The 26,987-nt window shown below is 39.1% G+C and overlaps 1 long non-coding RNA gene and 3 gene segments (V, D, J or C); 1 reads left to right on the top strand and 3 right to left on the bottom strand.

Moving 5' to 3' along the window:
* Positions 1-133: 133 nt before the first annotated feature.
* Positions 134-1,086, bottom strand: LOC103227071 (probable non-functional T cell receptor beta variable 23-1). The segment is given in 2 exon segments: positions 134-785; positions 917-1,086. Coding segments are annotated over 2 exon segments (582 nt in total).
* Positions 470-20,084, top strand: LOC119621615 (uncharacterized). The gene is made up of 3 exons (XR_005238166.2): positions 470-557; positions 9,433-9,588; positions 19,856-20,084. It is a non-coding gene; the product is annotated as an uncharacterized lncRNA (long non-coding RNA).
* LOC103227072 (probable non-functional T cell receptor beta variable 23-1) lies at positions 9,491-11,585 on the bottom strand. The segment is given in 2 exon segments: positions 9,491-9,816; positions 9,930-11,585. Coding segments are annotated over 2 exon segments (528 nt in total).
* On the bottom strand, positions 19,397-26,364 carry LOC103227073 (T cell receptor beta variable 20-1-like). The segment is given in 2 exon segments: positions 19,397-19,901; positions 20,232-26,364. Coding segments are annotated over 2 exon segments (468 nt in total).
* Between the last annotated feature and the right edge of the window lie 623 nt (positions 26,365-26,987).

Raw genomic sequence — 26,987 nt, 5'->3', positions numbered from 1 at the left:
TACATACATGCCTACTGCTGAGTGCTCTATGAGAAGGTTCATGGCTGGATCATGACCGATCTGGTTTTTTCTCCTGGGATTTTGAACTCAGGCTTAGAAAGAGCTGGGCTGGTGTTTATCAGCGTAGGGAAATGATGGCAATTGAATTTGTAATCTTTAGTGACCATCTCACTCTCACCATGAGGCCTGGAGAGAAAGAGACGGTGTACGGGAGATAAAAGCATGCCGCAGCCAAAATTGAAGAAAAATCAGAGCTGGAGAGAGAGTCATTCTAGAGCCCAGCCCTAGTGTGCCTTTTCAGAACTGTCTGTCCATCGCCTCTTGACTTTTGCTAAACTCCCTTTATCCTTGTGTTAAATTCCACTGTGGCTTAAACTGGCTACAGTTACTTTCTATTACTCCCTTCCAACCTAATACATCACCTGCTTCCTGAGCTGGGCCTGTGACAAGTTTGTGTGCTAAGAGGAACTGACATTTCAGTGCTGTGGATTGGCTGCTGGCACAGAGATACAGTGCCGTGTCTCCTGGTTCCGAGGACGGGATTTCCAGGCTGCAAGGTGGGTTCTTGGGGCATTGAGATGAGAACCGCTTCTTGTGCAGCTCCGTTTCTTGAAGAACTTGTTCACTCTGAAAGGAAATCAAAAATGTAAACTCTTTATTCTGATTCTGTTGGTACCAATAAACATAAGTATGTCCTTTTTCGGGGGTACAATCCATCTTTGTTTTCTGTCCTTTTCCTTTGACCAAATATCCTGGAGTCTGTGTGACTTCGGCATGAAAACAGCCTGTAAGAGAAAGAAACAGATGCTGTAGAAAGAGTCCAGGAAAGAGCTTAACAAACAAAACAAAACAAAAGCTTGGATTTGGGGGTTGGCAAGCCGAGGACAAGGATTTTTCTTTTGTGCGCGGGGCGCACCTGCTGCCAGGAGACACAGGGCTGCACAGCCGAGGAGCCTGGTGCCCATGGTCACACTGACATCGCAAAGGGATGAGGCTTTTTTATGCCCTCTCTGCACCTTCTTGACGTGATCCCTCCGCAGACTTATAATCATCATGTTATTGCTTCATGTTCCTGAGCAAAAACACTTTACGATATCGGGGAAAAAAGCTTTTATCCTAACTCAGTAAATATAACTAAGTTTTTTTGTATTCATTTAAAAATACTTTATGTCTGTTTTTGCTAATATAAGCAATGCACTGATATTTTAGAAAGTTAGAAAATAAAATAACAAAATAAAAATATGATACCACTGCTGGAAAGCAATTATCACCTTTAACACCTTAGTAAGGGTCTTTCTAGATCCCTCTCTCCCTCCATATATAAATGTGCAGATATATAGACACATTATTTTTTATAAACAATATTCTTGAAATTCTGTTTGATAAGCTTTTTTCAGTTAATGATCATCCATCCTTTCTCATAAATGCATTTTCGTCTTATCTACTATTTAGTTTTTATGCAAAGTTTCACAGCTGTTTAAAAAATGTCCTTTGCCATTAATTTGAGCATCAGTTTCTAACTCAAGACTGGACATTCCTTCTGGCTATTAATTATCTAATTATCTTTTTGTATAATACATACCTCTGTTGTAATTACTATCTTTATGATTCTGAAACTAGCCACTGCTTTGAAAAATACTTCACCTTCTAGCTCTTTCTGGTGTATTTTAGCTTGTTCATTTAGTAATGTTTCTTTTAGATAACCTCCCTTTTTTGCTTTTTCTCTCTGTAACTATGTATTTTAAATAGTGTATTTTTTTATGATTTTTTTTTTTGCTTTTTTCTTCCTCCATCTCATCCTCATTTCAGGTAAGAAATGTTAACAGCTTAATGTATATCTTTCCATAGATTTCTCCTTACTTGTTTAATTGTTCAGTGAGGTTGTTTTCTCCACATTACAAAACTGACTTTGAATATATAGATAATAACTTGATAACATACCAAAGAATGATCACTTAAAAAAACAACTTGGCACAGGAAATAAAATATTACCAGAACATTTGAAAGCTCTTATTTCTCTTCCCAGATTCCATGCCTCTGTTCTCTAACTCTATTGAGGTGTTTGTTTTTGTAACTATTTGATTCTCTTTTATATTTTAATACATAGGCACAAAAGCAAACAAAATAGTGTTTAGTTTTACATGCTTTCAAACTTTACACAAATGAGACAATACTGTACTTTTCTTCTGCAGTGTAATTTTTCATTCAAATTTGTGAAATTCATTCATGTTTGTGTGTTTAATTTTAGTTCATGAATTTCACTACTGTGTAATTTCTTTATAATGACCAGGATTTATTCTTCTGTTAAGTTACATTTGGATATTTTATACATTTTTGCTATTACAGATGTATTACAGTGAATATTCTTGTCCTGATTTTTGTAGAAGGGTTTCTCTAGAAAAGCCTTTCTCAAGGGTGGAATTGATGGATAGTGGGTACATACATCTTGAACTTTACTAGATAATGCCAAATTGTTTTCCAACGTGGATCCACCAGTATACACTCTAGCTTTTACTACTCTTTTTATCATCGTAGCCATTCTTGTGGATATATATTTCATAGGACTCAATTTCTATTTGCCTGATTATTAAATATAGCAACATTTACATGTTTAATGACCAGTGAGATTTTGCTAGGTGCTTATGGTTTTCACTCACTTTTTCTATTGACACTTACCTTTTTCTCATTGATATGTAGAAAAATTAGTTTGTAGGTTTTTTAAAAATAAATTTATATATACTAGCTTTTCTTGAATATGTAAATATAGATAGAGATATTAATTTGGTGTAAATATATATATTTAATGATATGTCACTATACAGTCAATCCTATCACTCTTATATAATTAACTTTGATAAATTCAATATCTTAATTTTTATATAGCCATTTTTATCAATCTGTTCCCTACTGATTGAGGGAATAAGAAATCTTTCCCTTCTTTAAGGCCATGAAGATGTGCTCTTATATTATACAGTATTCTAGAAGCCTTGTGATTTTATTACAATTATGCTTTTAATATAGCTGGGATTGATTTGGGCTATGTATTGAGATGTGTCCGATTGCACTTGTTTTTCTTTGTATAGATACCCAATTTTCCCATCAGCATTTGTTGAAAGATATATTCTTTGATTATTGCAGTACCACTGCTGTGTGTTTATGCATGTGTATTTTTTCCCTTGGATCTATTTATATATCAGTGCCCCTATATTACACCACTTTTATTATTGTGGTTTTGTAATAATTCTTCATGTTTGTTAGATTTAGTCCTCTCGCTTGAAGCTTCTACTTCAGTGCCTCAGCTATTCTTTTATCCTTTGCAGCTATTCTTTTATCCTGTCCTTTATCCACTGGTAGGCAGACTCATGCAACTTCAATCATGGAGGCTTTTCATTTCCTACTTTGGTGATTTCTTGGAATCTTAGCTAAGTCTTATGTCTTCCCAAAAGGAACCTCAATGGAAAAGGTTCTGTTCACTTCAGTAAACTAACATATAACATTTTACTGACTATTCCTTTTTACCCAAGAAATATTTGTGGCTTCTTCTGCCTAGGTTACCTTTATTTTTTTCCCTAATTTTCTTAGAAATGTCAAATACTAGACAAAACAAAACTCACTCTCTCCCTCTTCTGTTTTTACATCCCATGTTCTAATCACTCCTCACTCTCAGGCTTCTTTAATCTCCATAAGGAACCAGAATACCACAGTCTTCATTTCCATGCGTTTTATCTCTGTGATCTAAATCTATATTTTGGGGGAATTTTCTGTCCCCGTATTTCAATTATTTACATGCTGAAATCTGCAGAATCTCAACCTCTAGTCCAGCTTTATGGTATCGCATTTTCACGTCTTATCTATGCAGTTGCCTACTTCTAGTTTTTTTTTTTTTTTTTTTTTTGAGACGGAGTCTCGCTCTGTCGCCCACGCTGGAGTGCCGTGGCGCAATCTCGGCTCACTGCAAGCTCCGCCTCCCGGGTTCACGCCATTCTCCTGCCTCAGCCTCCCGAGTAGCTGGGACTACAGGCGCCCGCCACTGCGCCCGGCTAATTTTTTCTATTTTTAGTAGAGACGGGGTTTCACCATGGTCTCGATCTCCTGACCTTGTGATCCGCCCGCCTCGGCCTCCCAAAGTGCTGGGATTACAGGCGTGAGCCACCGTGCCCGGCCTACTTCTAGTTTTTATCTGATTGTTCCATAGACAGTTGAATCCGATTACCCCAAATGGGAACTGCCACTGCTAACATGATTCCATATTGTTTGAAATTGTGCCCTTTGTAAATGATCAAAGTTAGACGAGGAAAACTGCAAAATTGTATCATTTGCTTGTCTGCTGATGACAATCAAGCTTCAGCTCTCTCTTTTGAGCAACAGCCTACAAAGGACTTTCATACTTATTATATTCGTGGAACCAAAAATTCAACTTTTTCAGAAACTCCTTTCTGTCTACTTCCTCAAATGTATTCCATTTCTTTTGATTCATATAAATTGATCATCTTGTTTGTCTTTGTAAACGGTTCCCCAAAGTGTCACACTCTTTAATATGCCTTTGCAAAAGTTGTTCTCTTTGCCCAGAATGCCCTATTCAGAACCAGGTCTATCTGGTGAAGTTCTAATGTGACTTCCTCTTTGCTCTCTCTGATTCAATCAGACAGAATTGCGCATGTCCTCCCTTAAGCTCCCAAATGACTTCGGATTATAGTATTATATATTATATTTTCCATTCTATTGTAATTACTTTCTTGCTAGACTCTTAGCTCCTTGGATAAAGGATCTATTTTCTTTTCAGTTTTGTATCTTTTGTATTTCCAAAAGTAACAGGACATAGTAAAATCTCATGAAAATATTAAAAATGAAAAAATTAAGCTAGAGGATACGGTGGGGGCTGTAGGACTAGGACACATTTCCACACAGAGAGACAATGGCTGCGCTTCCACTGTGGTGCACTCCCAGGACAGAAGTACAAAGCTGTTTGGCTGGGGTGGGCCAACTTCACCATGAGAAGAAACAGGCCCTTCTCCTCTCGGCAGACACTGTAGCCTTCAGTTAGGTCTCCTCTCTGAATATCCTTTTCAACCCTTGAGTAATAGATCAGTCTCAGATTTTGCTTTGGGTCCTGCCAGTACTAGTACATGGCATCTGATAGATGTCAGCATCCAAGGTCCAAGAGATAAAGGCTGCAGATCATGCCCAGAAGGGAGGTGCTGGCCAGGGAGGGGCCTGGCAAGCCCAGGATAGGAGTTGACCAACTGGATGTGTGCTGAGCTCACCTACTCCCATGAGACACAGGGTCACACAACAGAGAGGACCCAGCTGCCTGTGGCAGCGACGAAATCTCTCTGAAGTTACAGACACAGGCTCTGAGAGAGAGAGAGAGGCCAAGGGAAGGGGTTGAGATCTAGCCCCTCCCTGGGGCTTAATATAAAGAACTTGTCAGTGCTACATGATGACTGATTGTCACAGCTGATTTTGCAGATGGTGAGACTAAGAATTAGAGACATCAAGTCACATGCACCTCCTCTTCTGCTTATAGAAGTTTTTATATCCCTTCTAAATGGACAAGTGCCTTCCTGCATGGTGAGAAGAGCCAATCCCTCATTTCCTGGTCAGAGTCATACACAGGATGCTATGCACCTGTGCTCAACTAAACACAAGAAGAGGTTTGGAAGTTTATTTTTATTTTTATTTTTTTAAGAACCGATTCTCTACACCCTCTGTATTTACTATGAATAATTAATACGGTAGAGGTGGGGTGGGGGCTACTCCTGTAATTTTAGGAATAGCAAAGTGTCTGATGCGTCCCTTCCCTAGTGACAGTGGATTAGAGCAGGGACTTGGGAGACGGCAGGGGCTTTAGTCCTGTCTCTGCCACTTAGCAGCTATGTAACCTTGGAAAAGTAACAGAGCCTCTCTTCAATTTGACTTTATCTGTAAAATTGAGATAATAAGTAACTACCCCAAAACCTGTGATGAACATTACATAAATAAAGCATTTAGAATAGTTCTTAGTGCATAAGAAACACTATATTTGTGTGTGCTCTTATTACTTTCTGGACCTAAAGTTCTAATTCACAGAAAGTTAGGAAGTCAATACTGTATCAAGTGAAATCAGACATGTACAGTCATAGGGTTGTACCAGCTGACTAAAGTATCGTTTTCCAACACTGAGTAGAAATTTGCATAAGTGTAAATTCATCGTATAACATAGGTTCTTCCCAATAGTTTTAGTAAATAAAAATAGGATCCTAGATGATTTCTTAATGAATGCTTTTGTTTTGGTAGACAAATATTGTTCTATTTCGGAGGTTATCTGCAATTAAAAGATGCTTTCATGATGAAACTTTTGGTTGCAAGCTGGTGGAGTTTAGAAGTTGTTGCTGCTCCCTCCTAGAAGAAAAACAGAAGGCAGAGAGAGAGGAAAAAGAAGAGCAGGAGAGAGAGAGAGAGACAATGTAAAGTAATTAAAGTGAGAAGCATTAAGAGGTGCAGCAGTGTGGGTGAAACTCTGAGAAAGAATGCTTGCAACATGGCTGCTTCCAATGCTTACTAGGCTTCAGGTTGTCAGTCGTGCCTGCGTTGAGGATCTATTTCTGTGTCCAAGAGTTCTTCACATTGTACCAGGGACCTCTTTGTCAGACTGGTAAATCCTAAGGACCCCATCTTAGAATAACATTTTAAATGCGTAAACTAGAATATAGAAAAACAATTATTTTGAAATGTAGATATCAAAATATTTTTAAAATTTTTCATATGTTAATATAGGAACACCTTTAAATTTCATTAAAATCTAACCTAGTAAATCTGAAAACTGTCACGATTTCAACATAGTGATGAAGGTATATTTACTGCATGTAACGTGATATGAAAATATCTGACTTTTATATCAACTGTCATTTATGCAACATATAAGCAAAATGTCTGTGATTTCTGTTATTTATCTTGTCACTGGTATTACTAAAACTACTATGGTTTACTCACTGTATCATAAAAGGAAAGGTATATTTCAGTTGGAGATTAGTTAAAATAAAGATCTATTTTCCCATTCAAATTTATGGATTCCCTGAATTTTATCTGTGCACTGCTTGGAGATCCATGGATCTCAGGTTAAAAACTTCTCCTTAGAAGAGAGTATGCATTATGCTGGAATCCACAGACAGGACATGTTTTTTAGGAAGTTCACATAGCCTCAGAAATACTTAGCCTATACGTGTAGTGTGCAGATTTGTCAAAGTGTCAAGGGAAAAAACTAAACTACTTCTTTCGACTGTCTATAGACTTCAATTACAACAGGTATTATATTATACTTACCGTGATTGTATTCTAGTCCTGGAAACATGGTACAAATTCTATCATCTATCTTTCTACATACTGTCTGCATTATCAGTTATATTCATCATTATCCATATCATCATCATGATTATCATCATGTATATTTTATTACTGAGGAGGATTATTGGAATAGAAAACTACAGGGACATAGTATTATAGTATATACTCTCTTGCATGAAAGAGTGAGGTTTTATGCTAAGAAACCATGTAATCAGAAATAGTATTCCTAAAATGGAATCACAAAATTATCTCCACACTATGTTTTAAAATTATCTCTACAGTACTATGTGTTACTAATTCTGAGACACCTCAGATCCCAATATTGGTATTATATATATTATTCTTATTGATAGAATTTAGACAGTTCTACTGTATTTAAGATCCTCACTGTAGTCAATGTTAAATAGTGTCCTATTTCCTAGATAAAGGAATAAATAATGAAAAAGTTTGTCGTTTAACACCCTTCCTATATTGCAACAGATTCAACAGTATGTTCCCATTTCGTGCCTCCAATATGGTAATTCTCCATCTGAATACTTGTATCCATTTTTAAATTAGTGAATTGTATTTTTGGAGCAATTTTAAGTCCACAGCAAAGTTGAGCAGAAACTGCAGAATCCCAAGTATTCCCCGTTCTCACATGAACAACCTTCCCTACTACTGACACTCTGTGTTGTAGAACTATAGACGTGATGAAGGTGGCCTACGGGAGAAACAAGAATGGAATTCAGAGGCTTGACCCGCAGGGCTGCAACACCCAAATCCCTCATTCCAAATCATGTGCTTAACTGCAAAATATTCCCTTTAATTAATCTTAACTCATAGGTGTGCTTTCATTAACAAAATGTACCTCTTCTTAAAGTACACCTTGAAGAAATTTCACAGCTTTTCCTATATATGTGAATGAGTATATTTTACCTGGAAACAGAATGGGACTAACACTTGATTGGTTCACATGGTAAATGAGGCTGATGCTGTGAGCTCACATATGGTTGCTCCACACCGTATGCAATTTCTGGAGAAGGTATTTTTATGTAATATGCTGAGGTAGAGATGTCAATTAAAAAATGTAAAGATGAAATTGAATTAGGCTGATGTGAAATCTTGGCAGAAAATATTTTTATTGAGTACATTTATAATAATCTTATTAAAATAAAATTTAGGAAAATATGTATAAGATCAGTATAATAAAAAATACAAAGCAAAGCTGAGAGAAATTAACAAGACCTCAATAGAGAGATGTGGCAGACTTTTGAGATGAGGAAAATGTTTTGTGTCTTGATTGTCATCATGGTTACATGGGTATAAAAATGTGTTAAAATTTGTTGAAGTGTACACTTAAAATGGGGGTGTGTTTCATTGCAGTGGTTGCATTTGTTTATTGCATTCATATTCCATATATATCTTATGTCTCAATAGAGTTGCTTTAAAAATGTTTGCAATTGTTGGCCAGACACGGTGGCTCATGCCTGTAATCCCAGCACTTTGGGAGGCCGAGGCGGGCGGATCACGAGGTCAGGAGATGGAGACCATCCTGGCTAACATGCTGAAACCCTGTCTCTACTAAAAGAAATACAAAAAATTAGCCGGGCGTGGTGGCAAGCGCCTGTAGTCCCAGTTGCTCCGAAGGCTGAGGCAGGAGAATGGCGTGAACCCGGGAGGCGGAGCTTGCAGTGAGCCGAGATCGCACCACCGCACTCCAGCCTGGGCAACACAGCGAGACTCCGCCTCAAAAAATAAAATAAAATAAAATAAATAAATAAATATAAAAATAAACAAATAAAAATAAATAAATAAATAAAAGTTTGTGCTTGTAACATCCCAGTGGGCAGGGATTGCTAATGGTTCCCACTAAGCTTCTATGGTAGGGAGAGCTGTGCGAAGCATTCCAAAAGCCCTTAGAGTTTGTTTCTAGTTCAAGGAAATGTGCTGGGTCAGAAGATCAGGGTCTACCTGAAAGACATAGTTGATCTGCTTGTCATTCTTATTTCTGCACTCACAACTTTACCAAGTGAATAACCCCCCTTTGTTTGTGCTCACTTAGAGCTGTTATTTACAAGTTTTTCCTTCTGATTTACTGTCTTTCAAGTTGGGTTTCTGTTATTATAGAACCTACCAACCTGCTACACACTTATTTCCTGAGCTGGGCCCATAAGGAGTTTGTGTTCTAAGAAGGGCTAACGTTTGGCACTGTGGCTTTGCTGCTGGCACAGAAATACAGTGCTGCGTCCCCTGACTCTGTGGACTGGATCTCCAAGGTACAGGGTGAGTTTTGGGGGCATTGGGCTGAAAATCGCTCATTGATTATTTCTGCTTTCTGAATAATTTCCTCATTCTGAAAGTAAATCAAAAACTTGAGCTCTTCGTCCAGCTTCTTACGATACCAGTAAACATAACTATGTCCTTTTACAGGAATGCAATCCATCTTTGCTTTCTGTTCGTTTGCTTTGACCAGAAGTCTAGGTCTCTGGGTGACCTTGGTGTCCGTGGAGGCTGTGGAGGAAGAAGAGACCAGCTGTAGAAAAAACCCAGGAGGGAGGCTGATACTGCAGCCACAGGAGAGAGTCTTGGAACTGGAATTCAACTAGTTCAGAACAGGGACTTACCTGCTCCCCAGAAAGAAAGGGCCACACAGCAGAGAAGTCTGAGGCACATGGTTGGCTCAGACAGAAATCGTGGTGGTAGCTTTTTCTGTAAGGCTTCCTCGCCCTCTCCCCCCGCCCCCGTCAGCAACCTGCTTGTGACGTGGTCACTTCCCATAGCCTTCGTAGATGCTCTGTACATGGGACAGAGTCGTTTCAGTTTCATAGAATGTAGGAGGGCAGGCTTTGTTTTAGTTGTTAAAAATAGTGTAAGTTTCAGCCTGCTTTTAATTTTTTTTTTCTGTGACTCACTGTTTTGCTACTTTTTTAGGTAAAATCACTCATATATTTATTTCCTTAAAAAATTATTATGCTTTAAGTTCTGGGGTACATGTGCAGAACGTGCAGGTTTGTTACATCGGTATACACATGCCATGGTGGTTTGCCACACCCATCAACCCATCATCTACATTGGGTATTTCTGCTAATGCACTCCCTCCCCTAGCCCTCCACCCGCTGACAGGCCCCGTGTGTGATGTTCCCCTCCCTGTGTCCACGTGTTCTCATTGTTCAACTCCCACTTATGAGTGAGAACATGCGGTGTTTGGTTTTCTGTTCTTGTGTTAGTTTGCTGAGAATGATGGTTTCCAGCTTCATCTATGTCCTTGCAAAGAACATGAACTCATCCTTTTTTTATGACTGCATAGTATTCCATGGAATATATGTGTCACATTTTCTTTATCCAGTCTCTCATTGATAGGCATTTGGGTTGGTTCCAAGTCTTTGCTATTGTGAATAGTGCTGCAATAAACATACATGTGCATGTGTCTTTATAACAGAATGATTTATAATCCTTTGGATATATACCCAGTAATGGGATTGCTGGGTCAAATGGTATTTCTGGTTCTAGATCCTTGAGGAATTGCCACACTGTCTTCCACAATGGTTGAACTAATTTATACTCTGTTTAGTTTTTTAACTTGTGATTTTACTTCTTCCCCTCCTCCCTTCCATCTCAGGTGAGGAATCATACAACTTGATCTTTACAAATAGTAGCTTTTGACACACTTATAAAAATCACATAGCAGCTGCTTTACATTAAGTATTTATTTATCTATTTATCTATTTATTTAAGATGGATCTTGCTCTGCCTCCCAGGCTGGAGTACAGTGGTGTGATCTCGGCCCACTGCAGCCTTCACCTCCTGGGTTCAAGCAGTCTCCTGCCTCAGCCTCCCGAGTAGCTGGGATTACAGGCCCCCGCAACCACACCTGGCTAATTTTTTGTATTTTTAGTACAGACAGGCTTTCACCATGTCACTGACTGGTCTTGAATTCCTGACCTCCAGTGATCCGCCCCCCTCAACTTCCCAAAGCGTTGGGATTACAGGCATGAGCCACCGCACCCGGTTACATTAAAGAATTATATGTTGAACTATACAGAGCAATATTTACGACAAATATGCAATGCATATATAGAAGTACCTTTGCCGGAACCAATAAGCTCAAGAGTTAGATTATTGTTGAGAATTTCTTAGTCCATGTTACTCTTAGGTTTCCTCATTGTTTCTCCGTCATGCCCAGGTAGGTGTAACCTGAAGTTTAAATTTGTCATTCACTTGCTTTTCATTATAGTCTTTAGCATTTACACAAGAATCTGTAAATTGTGTAGTATTTAATTTTGCATGTCTTTGAAATGTAAGAGGAATAGGCTAGTTTATATATTTTCTATAATGTTAATTTTTCATTCAACATTAGGTCTGTGATATGTTGACACGTAATCTAGACATTTTACTTTCACTGCTATCTAGTATTACATTATATTCATTGGCTAGAATTTATTATTCATTCTTGAATTAATGCACACTAATTTTTCCCTGGGTGTTGTGCTGCTACAAACAGTATTGTATTCTTGAACATGTCTCTGCTTACGTAGGTGCAAGATTCTTGCCATACCTGGCAGTGTAAAGACTGAGTCTTCAAGGCAACATGTCAACTTGACATAACATAACATAGCAAAATGCTTTCCAAAGTGATTAAGCCAAATAAATGATCCCACCAATAGCTCATGAGTGTGTTCAAATGTTCCACATCTAAGACTGTGGTTGCTATTTAATATACTTTTCATTTTGCCGGTCTAGTATGTTAAAATTATCTCATGGCACAATATTTTAGTTTTAGTTTGCTTCTTTCTGGTTGCTAAGAAGGTTGAATATATTTTACATATTATAGGCCACCAGTGTTGCCTGTAAACTGCCCTTTGTCCATATTTCTTTTTGGTTGATTAACTATTATTTATTTATAACAGTTCTTAATAGACTCTGGATTGGATACCCAACCTTTGTCAGCTATGTGTGTTGCTAATATCTTTCCAATTTGTGGTGTATGTCTTTACTCTCTTTGTGCTACTTTTTGTTGGATTTCTTCATTTAATAGAATGTATTATTCTTTTTTTTTTTTTTTCTGAGACGGAGTCTCACTCTGTCACCCAGGCTGGAGGGCAGTGGCTGGATCTCAGCTCACTGCAAGCTCCCCTCCTGGGTTCACGCCATTCTCCTGCCTCAGTCTCCCGAGTAGCTGGGACTACAGGCACCCGCCACCTCGCCCGGCTAGTTTTTTATATTTTTTAGTAGAGACGGGGTTTCACCGTGTTAGCCAGGATGGTCTTGATCTCCTGACCTCGTGATCCACCCGTCTCGGCCTCCCAAAGTGCTGGGATTACAGGCTTGAGCCACTGCACCTAGCTGAATGTATTGTTCTTTTATTTGGGGTAAACATGTTTTTTAGTTCTTTATAAAAAAAAAATCTCCCATAGCCCAAGTTCATGAAGATATAATCCTTATTATTTACCAAAACACCTAACATTCTGAATTTTGCATTTAAACATTTAATCCACTTGTGATTTATTTTGGCATATATTGTGAAGTAAGTTTTAAATTAATTTTTCCTTGTATGGATAACCACCTGCTCCAGAATAACTTGTATATTACATAATTGCTCCATATAGCTTCAGTAACACCTCTGTCATATGTGAAATTCCTGTATATTCATGGGCCCATTTTTCATTTTCTATTTTCCATTTGCCTGTTTGATCACGCTCCTTTCATTATCCTAAATAACATAATTTGATAATTGATAGAGCAATTCACGTAACTTTTTATACTTCTTAAATATTGCTTATTTTTGTTTTTCACTTAGTTGTAGATTATTTGCCAAATTTCATAAAATAAATCTTTTGTAGTTTGACTACTGTGGTATTGAATATATAGATAACACTGCAGAAATTGAAATAACCTTACTATTGGATTCACTTTTTCATGATCATGTTGTATATATTTACTTATTTCAAACTTTTTTTTTTTTTTTTTTTTTTTTTTTGAGATGGAGTTTCACTCTGTTGCCCAGCTGCCTGGAGTGCAATGGTGTGATCTCAGCTCACTGCAACCTCCGCCTCCCGGGTTCCAGCAATTCTCCTGCCTCAGCCTCCCAAATAGCTGGGATTACAGGCACCCGCCACCGCATCCGGCTAATTTTTTGTGTTTTTAGTAGAGACGGGGTTTTACCATGTTGGCCAGGTGATCTTGAACTCCTGACCTCATGATCTGCCCGCCTCAGCATCCCAAAGTGCTGGGATTACAGGCGTGAGCCACTGTGCCCAACACTCATTCCCCTAAAATTTTAATAATTTTCTGCATGATAGTCTTTGCTAATCTTCTAATAATTTGTTCTTAGGTGTTTATTTTTTATTTTATATTATTTGTAAATTGTCTCCCTTGTTAAGAAACATCCTAACTGCTTCTAGTATGTGAAAATAAAATAATGTTTTATATTTATGTTAAATTCAGTAAACTTACTACATTTTGTTATTGATAATGCATTGCTTCTTTAGACCCTTTTGAATCTCTATAACTAAGCTTGTCATGCTCCAATACTTATTTATTTTTCTTTCCTTTCTCATTTTCAACTTTTCCCCCTTGTTTCACTGGTTGCAAATTCAGCACAATGTTGAATAGAAACCATGGCATTATTCATTTATGTGTTTATCAATTATATAGAAATCACACGACTACAGGTGTCAGATATGGGTAAACGCTAATGGTTTTACAAAATGTTAAGATTAGGTCCTGCCATTTTAAAGACCAATTGGCCTCCCAGGATATCTGCAATTTTTTCGGTCAATCAGCACCTAAGCACCTCATCTGAAATATCTGGTGAAGCTCCGAGTCCACACTGGATGAGTGGCAGATATTTTATAGGAAGGTCCACATCACCCTCTAGTGGTCAAAGGAGCGAATTCATCCGATGCCCGCTGAGGTCTGCCTCAGCCTGCATGAGTCGGGAGTGGCCCGCCCCGCAGCGAGGCAGCAAGGAGGCATCCCAAGCATCAGAGCGGAATTAAGAAAAAAGCAGCACTTGGTGTGGTACCTGCCAAATACTCCACAGCATTGTTACTAGTGATTACTGACACCATGATTCAGCCATTAGTCTAGACCGTTAGTTTAATGCCAATGGTGGTTTATCAGTGCATTTTGCCTCCCTCAACCTTTTATAGTCCCCCGAGGCAGGTGTGCTCCCTAAATCTCTATTCTATGCTCTCTGCTCTTTTCATTGTAAAACTATATCAAGGGGTTGGAGGCACTTTCATTCTTCCAGTGAGGCTGAATGTCCCAAAGGTATACCTCTTATCCAGATCCGTTTTCTGAGTCCATGATTGTATATCCAACTGCTCTCTGCATATTCCTGGTTAGATCACTGTCTCAAAGGCACTCCCAATCTCAAGGTAAATCTTGATCTTCTTCCCACTTGGTCCTCCTTATTTGTCTGTCTGTAGCAGTCTCTTAATCATCACCCCCCATCCCCTGCATGTTGCTGCTCATGTCTAACCAGTTGCCAAGTCCTTTGATTTACTTCCTTTTCAATGTCTCATTTTCCCCATATTTCTAACACCATCATCATTATCTGAGCTAAACTACTGCTTGTCTGAGCTAACATTTTCCCTCTGCATCAATTCTGTCCACACTGCTGGAGGGCAGCAGGATAAGCCCCCCAACCCTCTGCCCAAAACACGCCACTTTGGCATAAGGATTATTTTGAGCAAGAGGCGTTTTAATGCCTTTAATGTCTTTAGACAATAGCAGGTATAAGACGAGTATTCTGACCCTTCCCCTTTTCTTCTTGAAAAACAGAATAAGCCTCCCATATAAAAAAAGTCTTATCTATACCAGGAATAAAGAATATTCTTAAAATCAAAGATAGAATGGGATGATGTTGCGGCCAAGGAATCTGTACCAAAAAAGCTTGTTAAACTAACCCTCACCTTCCTCATCACTTTGCCATTCCACCAGCAACCCTAGCCCAAGCCCCTTTACTTTTTCACCTTTTAACAATGTATGACTCTTTGCCCAATTCAGTATATGAGTGTTCAACTCTGACTGCATATTCAGGTCTTCCTGTAATTATAGGGGCTTTCATGTGATGTAAAACTTACATTAAATACATGTGTTTGCTCTTCTCCTGTTAATCTGTTCCATTCTCAGGCCCAGCCAAAAACCCTAAGAGGGTAGAGGTAACATTTTGCCTTCCCTGCACGGTCCATTATTTCTTCACTTTGTGACCAGGGTGATTAAATACACAGATACACACACAGCCACGAATCTGATTACTACAGAAGTCAAAGGTTGAAAACCTCAATGTCTCCTGTTAAGCTTTATGTTGGATTCTGTATCATTTACCTTGACCAGTAAGGTTGTGAGTGGTCTGATGCCTTCCTGCCTTCTTCAATTTTGCTCTGTACTCAACCGCCTCCTCCCCCTGCTGCTGCCACGCTGCTGACTTCTTTCCTGTCATTAAACACACCAATTTATTTCTTGATTAAAACATTTGCACTGGTTCTTTAATCTTTCTTAAATGCCCTTGAACTCATTATCTCTCGTCCCACTTAATTAACTCTAGCTCATCTTGATGTAAGGTATTTAGGAATAATATTTAAAATTTATCCCCATACCTTTTATTAAAAGGTGGATAACCATTAAATATGCAATATCAGGGGCTTCAGACTCTCCAGGGAGCATTTCATCAATAATTACTTTCAAGAAGTGAGACATAGTTCATTTTTTAGAATAAAAGAGTCTTAACTGCTTTTCAAAAATGGCACCAGATAGGAGATTACAGATAAAAGACACTCACATATTTATGGGTAGTTGAAATTGACTACTGGTCAGTTAATAGGAGTCACGCTGCTTTCCACATTCCAGAATGGTAAAACAGCAGCAGTGGTATGAAGTTGTGAAGTAGCTAATCAAACATTCACCCTTGGACACCTGAGATGATACATGTACTGTAGCAAATGGGTTCAGACTCCTGGAAACCAGCTCCAGAGATTGTTTTTGACATTAAGAATGGGGCTATCCAAGGATATAGAGGAATTAGAAAACCCTAGCTCCTTTGAAACCTCTGAAATTCTCCCCGTGGCTTCTCCATTACTGGGGAACACAGTGCTTCTGTGTGTGTGTGTGTGTGTGTGTGTGTGTGTGTGTGTGTGTGTGTATCGGGCAGGAGGATGTAAGCATCTGTCTCTTACCTCACCCATCACTGCCTCTGAAAGGCGAACTTGATTTCAAATACAACAAAGCCCAGAGAGTAGAATATTAAATCAGATCAGGAAGTCCAACACTTCAAAAATAATTGCTCATCAAAAATGTATGGTATTCAAAATTTACAGGAAATGTGATAGGATTTTATTTTGTTGGTACTTGTCCAAGGAAGACAGAACACAAATTTGGACTGAATGCTGTTCAACGCTGTTGTCTTCTTTCCTAAGGTCATGTAGGTAGGCAGTAGGCTGTGTCCTTGATAGCCAGCTGGTTTGGGAAAGGCAGCTCTGAACCCAGCACTGTTCCATGCTAAATGTCACTGAAACACTACACTCCTTAGCTTAATGCAGAGGGAAATAGTGACCGCATGAAATAGGAATGTAGCCACTGTCTCCGTGTTTCATGCCAGAGCCTTAAAAGCTCTTGTCTTTTCCATGCCATTAGTGAGCAGTGGAATATTTTAAAAGTATTTTACTAGCTCTGTTCTCCAGGCTGAAAACACTAACAGAGTAAAAGGCTACAACTAAAATGGGTCCGTGAGTTCAGTGACAATGGCACAGTCTGAGGTGACTGAACCCAGGTAGGGTATTTAACCACCAGCAACACATGGTCATAGCGGAGATGAAAAACAGCAGCGTGTGCACTGCGGACTTGGCTCCCATCTTATTCCAGTCAGTTCCACCTTGGTCAGGGGCCAGGTGTCATCTCCATGTTTTCACGTTCACCCTTAGTGTCTAAACCCTTGCTCTCTGTTGCAAAGGAGTTGACAAGGGTCCAGGTCTGTTGGGTAGCAGGTTGTCCGCTGTGATTAATTCAGCAGCCGATGTCTGTATAAGGATGGTAGCAGTTGAGCCACTGCTATTTCACTCCTGGTTTTGACTATAAAATGCTCTTGATCCTTTTCTTGTAAGAACTCTAATCTATTCATTTATTTATTTTCTCTTCTTTTTGATTCTATATGCATACAATTTTATTTATCTTAACCTGTGGTTCATAACACATAGGCATTGCTTGTCAATGAATAGTTATTTATTTAAAAATATAATAGGAACTTGTAAAACATCTCCTCCTCAACATTATGCAAGACAGACCTTGACAATATTTAAATGTATAGCTATGTAGTTCTCTCTCATTCTATCTCCTGCCATGCCCCAGCCTTATAAAAATCCTGAACTTGGGTCACTATTATTCCCTGCCAATAGTGTGTTGGTAAAGGGTTGACAGCTAACTCTTTGGAGGAAAATAAAGCAAAACTGTAATTTATTGTGTTTGCTGATTTCTATAGTGTAAATACCCTCACTATTGCCAGTTTCAAGCTAACAAAATGATGTCACTAAAACTGGAGTTGGGAAAAATGTGTACAGTCAGCTCCCATGAGCTGATAAGATAGGCTCCAGCATATGACTGGTCTTTGCTTTCCTTTCAATAAAATTTGACCTAAGATATTTTATTCCTGAAAATTAATTTCTTGACTTATTTGTTTTTAGCTTTATGAAAAGCACATTAGGCTTTGCATAGTCTCATTAGACTTAGTTTTTTCATTTGCTATTATATTGCTAAGATTCACCTATAACCTTGCTCTTCACTATAGTTCATTCATTTTGACTCATATGAATATGCCACAGTTTATTCATTCACTCTTCTCGGTGCATGTGTGGCTTGGTGCCATGTTTTTCTACTGTTTGGTGCTGTTAAGAACACTTTTGTATTTATATCTTCTGATATGTGTATGCAAGAGCTTCTCCTGAAGTAAATCTAGGAGTGGAATTGCTGAGTCATGTATGCAAGAGCCTCTCCTGATGTAAATCTAGGAGTGGAATTGCTGAGTCATGGGACATAGAAATCTTCAACTATGAGATGATGCTGAACTGTTTCCAAATGGTTTATAGTACTTATGCTCCCATCAGTAATTTATAAGTAATCCCATGAATCCATACCCTCGCTAACATTTTATATTTCTAAACTTTTTATATTTTGCTAATCAAGTGGATATAAGGCTATGTATCACTATGTCTTGCTTCATATTATCCTGATCATCAATGCAGTAAAATATCTCTATATGTTTATTGGTCATACATGTTTCTTCTATTAAATGTATGATCATGTTTTGCTCATTTTCTATTGGCTCATACAGATTTGTGGTCAATGTAAATATTTGGTTTCTCCCAGGGAAGGATTTTCACTGTTCCACTTACTGTCTTCTAGCTACTGGCAGAACTTTCCAACTCTGTAGACAAGCCATGTTGTCTGAGATCTTCCTTCTAGGTACCTCTGCCCGCTCTTCCCCTTGACAGCTTTCCCAGAAGCCAGCTCACCAGCACCTTCCCTAGGGATACATTCCATATCGTGTGTACCTAGGCATAGAGGGTGCTCTTCTTCCTTTGTGCCGAGTCTTACTGTGTTCATTCATCAACCGAAACAATATGGAGAACATGATGGCATTCAACATTTACAGGAAATGTGATAGGATTTTATTTTGGTGGTCCTGGTCCAAGGAGGACTGAACACAAATTTGAAGTGGGTGCTATTCAGTGCTGTTGCCGTCCTCCCCTAAGGTAACGTACTCATGCATAACTGTCTACTTGGCTGCCTCTTGGTTATCTTTGTCTTGAGAGCCCAGCATGATGACAAGAAAGCCAATCGCTGAAGTTTATTATAGGAAATACACAGTGATTATACAACTGTCTTCATATCCACCTCTAGGATTGTGTGTAGATCTATTCAAGAGCACATGACTAATGTGGCAGAGTCAGGGCAAAATTCCAGGTTTTATAATTTTCAGGGAAGCTTCCATGTCCACTGACCACTTTAGGCCCAACTCTATGGCCATTTCATGGGTCTCAAACACTACAGCTCCTCCACTCTCCACACTCACAGGGCTTCTTTTCTTTCTCTCCCCCCCACCCCGCCCCACCCCCTACACACACACACCCAGATGTCACACACACACCCCCTACACACACACCCAGATGTCTCAGTCAGGAAAGCTGTGGTTTTCCATCTCCACGCCTCACCTCTCAGCACTCAGGGGCCCTGCTGGGGCAGAGGCCCAGCTGCAGGGGGTTCTTGCCGCGGTCTCTGATCCCTTCCTGGTGCTGTGTCTCTAGCACTGCAGATGTAGAAGCTGCTGTCTTCAGGATGGGCATTGGTCACTGTCAGAGTGGAGAAGGTGAGGTTTGGATGGTTGATGGGAAACTTATCCCGCTTGATGCCTTGCTCGTATGTGACACTGGAGCCCTCATTGGAAGTTGCCATGAGTATGAGGCTCTGTTTCTGGAACTGACGATACCAAAACATAGTTGTGGCCTGAAAGTCCAGGCAACGGCACTCGATCTTCACAGAGGTTCCTGTCTTACAGATAACCCTGCTCGGATATTGAGAGACGACAGCAGCAAGCCCGGAGCCTGCTGAAAACAGAAGCCAGAGAGAGGAGAGCCCAGTAGGACCCGAGTCAGACAGGATGACAGGCAGAGCTGAGCCTCACTCCCTCCCTGTGCTCCCAGCTCCTGGAGAATCCTGTTTGTTTTGTGCAATCTTTCTGTCATCTCCCTAGGGCCATAATCCCCCATCTCCTCTGACCGGTGGCTCTCACCTTACCGTTTACACCTCTAGAGAGCAGAGCCGCTCCCTCTCCCTTTGATGAGCATAAACAATCCACATTGCCTGGCCACCACTTGACCATGCCAACACACGCACATGCCCACCGAAGCTCCCAGGTAGAAGGAGGCTCATACCTGTCCCCAGAAGCAGCAGAAGCAACAGCATCTTCGGTGATGGACCCACACCGCCTTCTTCGGGGAGAGTTGTGACTACTGTCTCCATTCACCAGCGAGGAGGGATGACTGATCACAGAATCTCAAGGATGCTCTAGTCTGCCCCCTGGTGGTAATCTTTGCCCATGACCAGTGTTACATCCATCTCTCTGCCTATCAAAGAACCATACAAGTCAGGCTCGGGGGCTCACGCTTGTAATTCCAGCACTTTGGGAGCCAGAGGTGGGTGGATCACAAGGTTAGGAGTTCAAGACCAACCTGGCCAACATGGTGAAACCCCGTCTCTACTAAAAACACAAAAATTAGCCAGGTGTGGCGGCAGGTGCCTGTAATCCCAGCTACTTGGGAGGCTGAGGTAGAGAATTGCTTGAACCCGGGAGGCGGAGGTTGCAGTGAGCAGAGATCGCACCACTGCACTCCAGCCTGAGTGATAGAATGAGACTGCGTCTCAAAACAAAACAAAAACTCATACATTGCCCAAAGTGGCCTAAAGATTTCCCAAATCAACTTCTAAATTTATTACAGATACACTGAGCTATTGCAATGACTTAAGTGAGTTTCTTATAAGGAAATGAGTGTATGTTTGGGTAATGAATGGCATTGGAATCTGTTTGCTGCTTCTGTTTCATATCCTCAAAGTAATCACACCAAGACAACTCGTGGTGGTTAATCACTAGACCTTCAGGTTGGAACTGCCATAAATATTGATAACGCCCAGGCCAGTGCCTCAGCTGGAAGTCCAATGTTTCTTCATAATCATGATGAAGCCACTTCATCATTTTCTAAATGAGACAGTTACCTCATGAGTATCTCATAACAATTTCCCTCATATATAGATGGACTCAATTCTAAACATTCTAATATTATTTCTCGATTTAGCTTCTATGTTTCCATGTTAATCACTTTGTGATTGTGAGAATAATTACATTTATTCTATTGTAATGGAGATCATACTACGTACTGGGCAGTGAAAATAGTTTCTAGGAGGCATAAGAAATTCTTTGATTTGAACATGCTGGGATACTTGTTTTAATGGATCGACGTTGGAAATGTGTAGCAATTACAAGGAGCTGGAAAGTTATATTGAAAGCCCTATGTTTTCATTTTTATAACAGCCTCCCAATTATGCTTTCATTTAATATTTAGTTCTTCTCTGGCATAGGTAGCTAGAAAAGATAAGATTAAGACTTCGCCCATCATACTATGTTTGTGCAATTGTGGAATCGTTTTATCATAACAAATATAGCTATTGCATTATGTTAATATTGACATATCTACTGAAGGGCATCTGTATGCTCCTGTGGCTGCATTTTTTATTTCCTGGGTATGTTGGATCTCATTAAAATGAGGTCACTTCATAGTGCTAACTACTTTTTCTGCAAAGAGTAAGTAAGGACAGCTTGCAATGGGTGACCTCTGGCCCAATATTATGATATGTCTGGGAGAGAGTGGCTGGAAGACCTTCAGATCAGAAGAAAATCTATTTATTTTGAGAAACACTAATTGTCAGGTACAGATGGTCTCATGATGGTTTAATGACTTTTCAACTTTACAGTGGTGCTAAAGCAATATGCATTTCAGTGTGCTCCTTGACTTATGATGGGGTTATGTACAGATAAGCTGGATATTGTAAGTTGAATTATGATGTTTTCAATTTATGCTGGATTTATTGAGATATTACCCCACTGCAAGTCAAGGAGCATCTGGATATTCCTGTGGTGTTTTATCACTGTGTCAACCTGGCTAAGCAAGGAATGTGTTTCAGATAACTTTTTCCTAGTATGGTTCCAGGTTAGAGTTGATCATGGGGGAAGAAATGCATGAAGTTCGTAAGGGGAAAGTAAAACAGCTGCCACTGAGTTATGATGTCATCACTGGCTCCAGGCAGTGAGAAGTAGCATCAAAAGTGCCAGTGAGTTCCAATTTATGCTGACTTTCCCCTGCTTCACATCCAGCTCTTTATACTGACTGCCATCTCTGCTGACCAGGAGGGACTGCAGTCCCATCACCAAACTTTTCTGAGAACTCACAGGGCTGTTGGCACATAGAGTCAGCCATCTTCCATAAATTCCTACACCATCCCCTTCAGGGTTCCGTGTAGTACATGGATATACCCAACTTAATGCAAAACTTAATGCAAAGTCCAGTTCATCCACCTTCACCAGAGCTCGTTAGAGTTGTTTTTTCTGACCTTTTTCAAACTTTCACTTATCCATCTTCTCCCCAAATTGTGTCAGGCCTAATTCCTATACTATCCTCTTTTGTTCCTTAATGCTCATGGTGGTTTTTCTTCCCTGACACTTCCATTTGTGTCATGGGTTTGCCATAGGCCAAGCCATACGTTGTCAATAGCTAGTATGTGCTCTGACTTTTCATTTTCTGAGACTACTGCAATGCCATCTCTTAAAATTAGTCAATGTCACCAATTTTCTTAGTGTCTGGGGGACTTCAGTATCCATGAAAACTGTTGGAAAAGGAGATAGAAGTTAGAGTCGGTGGCCTGCGATCAAAGGGCTGTGGCACAAGAAAAGCCTTGGTATTGGGGTCTGATAGCCCATAATAGGGCTCTACATCTTTGCCTGGGTTAAATCTGCTACCAGGAAGCAAAGGCCATGCAAGAAAGAAGCATGCTTAATAGGGCAGACACAGAATATGATGGATCCTCTTTCTGCTCTGAGTTGGTGTACTAAAGTTTTGTGCAAAAACAATGACGGGTAAAGATGATGGTTAACACATAGGTAGGTAGTTGTAATTAAGTATTGGTAAAAATAAAACAATAATACTTCTAGTTATTATAGTTAGACAGATCTAACATTCTGACTATCCAAAATATTGGAAATCATGAAGGGAACCATAGGTGTTAATTGTTCTAAAGTTCACATAGGCTTCAGGAGAAGGGTAAAGATAAGACTAATCTGAGATTTTCTTAATATAATTATATAATAAAATGTTACAGTTAATCATCAAAAAGTGAAAATGAATTGTGGACTTCTGAAAGACAAAATAATGAAATGAGAAAAATAGTCAACAAAAATAAGGTCATGCATGAGGGAAGAAGAAACCAAAATGTGAGAAAAATTAATGTACAAAACCAAATAAGAAACATAAGTCAAAACCCAGGAAATCACCTGCTATAGAAAGCTATACAGAAAAACGTTTAAGACAATAGACTGAGGATTCTAGTTGTATAAATCATGAGGCTGAAAAAATACACACTGCTTATGAAATACCCACCTGAAGAATAAAAACAACAAAAAGGCTACATGTAGAAAGGTTGAAAAAGAAATACTAGACAAATACAATCTTAAAAACATGAAATAGTTTTATTGATGTCATCCCAAAAGGACTCCAATGCATAAAGAGCAGCAGGGAAAAACTAAGAGTACCAAGTAACGACACAAATTCAAATGACTGTGGTGTGGTATCTGGTCTTCAAAGATACCAGCCTGATGGAACACACTCTGGAATCCGAGCTGGCTGGATTGTGGTGGAGGTGACACTGCGTATTTCCCAGGTTGGGCTGTAAGAAGCCTAGCTGACCACATCTGGGTCTCTTGAATGCTCGCTCTTAGGGTACAACTACCATGCAAAAACTTTAGCTGCCTAGAGGCCACCATGCTGTGAGACAGTGCATCTAATCACATCGAAGGCTGTGTACAGAGAGACATGCTCAGCGGGTCCACAGCTACTGCAGCCATCCCAGGTAACGAACCAACAGGGGCACACAAAAGCCACCTTGGATATCCAGCCTAGTTGAGCCTTCAGATATCTCCAGCCTCAGTGACTGACAGTGACTATGTGAGCAGCCCTAAGTGAGAACTGTCCAGCTGTGCCTTTTACATAACCACAAGAGATAATAATATGTTGTTCCTTTAAATCACTAACTTTTGGAGTGGTTTGTTACACAGCAACAGATCGTTTGTCAAGTAAGATACTTGTCATTACATTCTAAGCTTTCTAAGTGAGGTATAAAATACATAGACTGCACAAATCTTAAGTGTTCAGCCAAATGAATTTTTGAAATGAATATACTCGTATAATCATCACCCAGATCAAGATATAGAATTCAGAATTCCAAAAGCCTTCCTCATGTCTCCCTCAGAGTAAATACATAATGCTACCAAATTAATCACTATTCTGACTACATACCGTATAATTTTGTGTCTACTATATTTTATTCAATCTTATATTTAAAATATCTGTGTTGGAAATTACATTTTTTGCTATATTGTATTCTGTTACATAACTGTAACACAATCATTTATCTATTGCATTGTTGATGGATGTTGAATATTTTCCAATTTGGGGCCATTGGGAATAAAGCTGCTATTGTGGTAATACCTTTTTCTCACATGTTAAATATCTTTCTGCTTCCTAAGAATTCTGGACTATTTCTTGAATTTTTATAGAGTTGACAAATTGGTTTTCTGACTTGTCTAATTTACTGTTGGTTATGTTCAATGTGATTTTAAATTGAGCAATTATGTTTATTATGTTAAAGAAATAGTTCTAGATTAAAATTTTATGTAAATTATCTTTCTGTTTAATAGATGTGGTGGCCTCTCAAAACTTGCTAAGAAAACATTCAGTGATATTTTACATTTTAAAACTTTCCTGTCTTTTACTTCAGATGATATCTCTCTTACAACCTGGTTCTGGGAATGAAGGTTATGATGAAACTTCATAGCTACAGCATTCTTTTCAGTATTAAGATTACCCTGAAAAAGGCAAATGGTTAATAGTTTTACAGTAGAATTTTTGAAGTCCATTTAAGTTCTTATGCTCTGCTTTAATAAATTCCTCAACTGAAAGAAAGGAATTTGTGTTCATTCTAGTCACGGACAAGAAAAACAAGGAGAAACAGGATTGTCTATCTCTTACTGTCTTCCCTTTCATTTTCTTCCTTCCCTTGGACAGACAGTCTTTCCCCATCCCATCACCTCTGGAGAATGGCTTGTACATAGAGCACAGATAACACTATGGGTCTGTGTCTCTGCCACTGCCATGAAGTCCCTAGCTCCATCCTCTGGCTCAGAGAATGACTGATGTGGAGGTATCTGTGAATATGGTCTGGACATTCAAAGTGAGGTATCTTAGAGCCATCTCATTTCCAGTGTTTTACTTACTACTGTCAGAAAGCATTAGTTTCAATGACTGCTTGTAGTTCTCATGCTACCATATTTTAATATTCTTTAGATCCTATTCAGGGAGAAATATCTCTTCCATCTCTATGTTTTAGTATTTTGGTTTCTGTGAGAGACTGTGTGAGTCAAATTCCCATAGGCTATGTAGAAGAAGAAATCCAAGGCTAAACACAGAATCCAGGCAATAATTCGAAGAAAATTCGTGGAGCCAAGTCTTGTGTATTCTGGACAGGCACTTATATTTTTCTAAAAATTTCTTATCCCTGGAAAAAGAGAACAATACAGCAGGACAGACTAAGGTTATTTGATGCTTCTGACAATATTTTTAAAAAGTTTTCAACCAGCAGTTTCAGTTGTATCTGAAGAATAATATAGAAACATCAATTTCTAGAAGCATAATTATATGATCAAATAAACATTTGTAAGTCAACATAAGAATTAACACCACTTACCTTCTAATTCAATGCATAGGTGGCAGAGCATAAAGAGAGAAAACATAGAAAACAAGATCACTTGGGAAGTTTTATTCACACCTGTGTGCTTATCTATCACTCAAACATTTCTCTCCAGCCCGACCCTCTCCTCTAAGTGCCAGACCCGCACTTATGGAGCCTCTTGAATGTTTCTACACAGATGTCCAATGAAGGACCACTAGAACCAGAAACTCAATTTTGTTCAATAACTTGACTCCATTCATTTGTCCAAATTTTCTTCCATTGCCATATTCCGGTGGAGGAGGGAGTGTTGATATTTTTTTTCCTGGTGTTATCTCATCACTCTTTCCTTTCATAGTTCCCTTAGCCTGCCTCCCTCTTTTGGTGCTTGCCCATCTGGTGAAATCCTACTTGCCCATCTGGTGAAATTTGAATAGTAAGTTTCATCTGAAAATTTGCTTTCTCTTTGACGCCCTTCCTGATGTCACCAGACAGAATTGGCTATGTTATTTCCTATACTCCACTAACGTCTCTCATTAAAGCATGCGTCATATGAAATGGTGATTACAGGGTTTGTCTTCTACATCTCTCTTTCCACAGCCTTTTTTATCTTCCTGAAAGAAGGGAAAATTTTCTATTCATTCATTCATTTCTATTCATTCATTCCTCTATTCATCTAGAATTCAGTAAAACAGAAAAAAGCTTGGGGTTGTAAGATTAACTTTTCTCTTCTTTCTTCTCTGTGTCTCTCTGACTCTCTCTCTATATACATGTATATATCTTATATACAACACATAACATAAATAAAACATATCAATATATCATATCTATAACATATCTATATCTATATCATATATGGCAGGAAACTTCACTCAGCCAATAAGTGGGTTTAAAAAACTATTATATTTCTAGTTTTTAAAAATAACTGTATAAAACTATAAAACAGCCAGGCACGGTGACTCATGCCTGTGATCCCAGCACTTTGGGAGGCCGAGGTGGGTGGATCAGCTGAGGTCAGGAGTTTGAGACCATCCTGGCCAACATGGTGAAACCCTGCCTCTACTAAAATACAAAAATTAGCCAGGTACAGTGGTGTGCATCTGTAATCCCAGCTACTTGGGAGGCTGAGGCAGGAAAAT

The sequence above is a fragment of the Chlorocebus sabaeus genome, chromosome 21 (assembly GCF_047675955.1).
Source record: "Chlorocebus sabaeus isolate Y175 chromosome 21, mChlSab1.0.hap1, whole genome shotgun sequence".
In the NCBI taxonomy this organism is placed as follows: domain Eukaryota; kingdom Metazoa; phylum Chordata; class Mammalia; order Primates; family Cercopithecidae; genus Chlorocebus; species Chlorocebus sabaeus.
The sequence above is the reverse complement of the archived record's forward strand: the minus strand, read 5'-3'. Positions and strand labels throughout refer to the sequence as shown.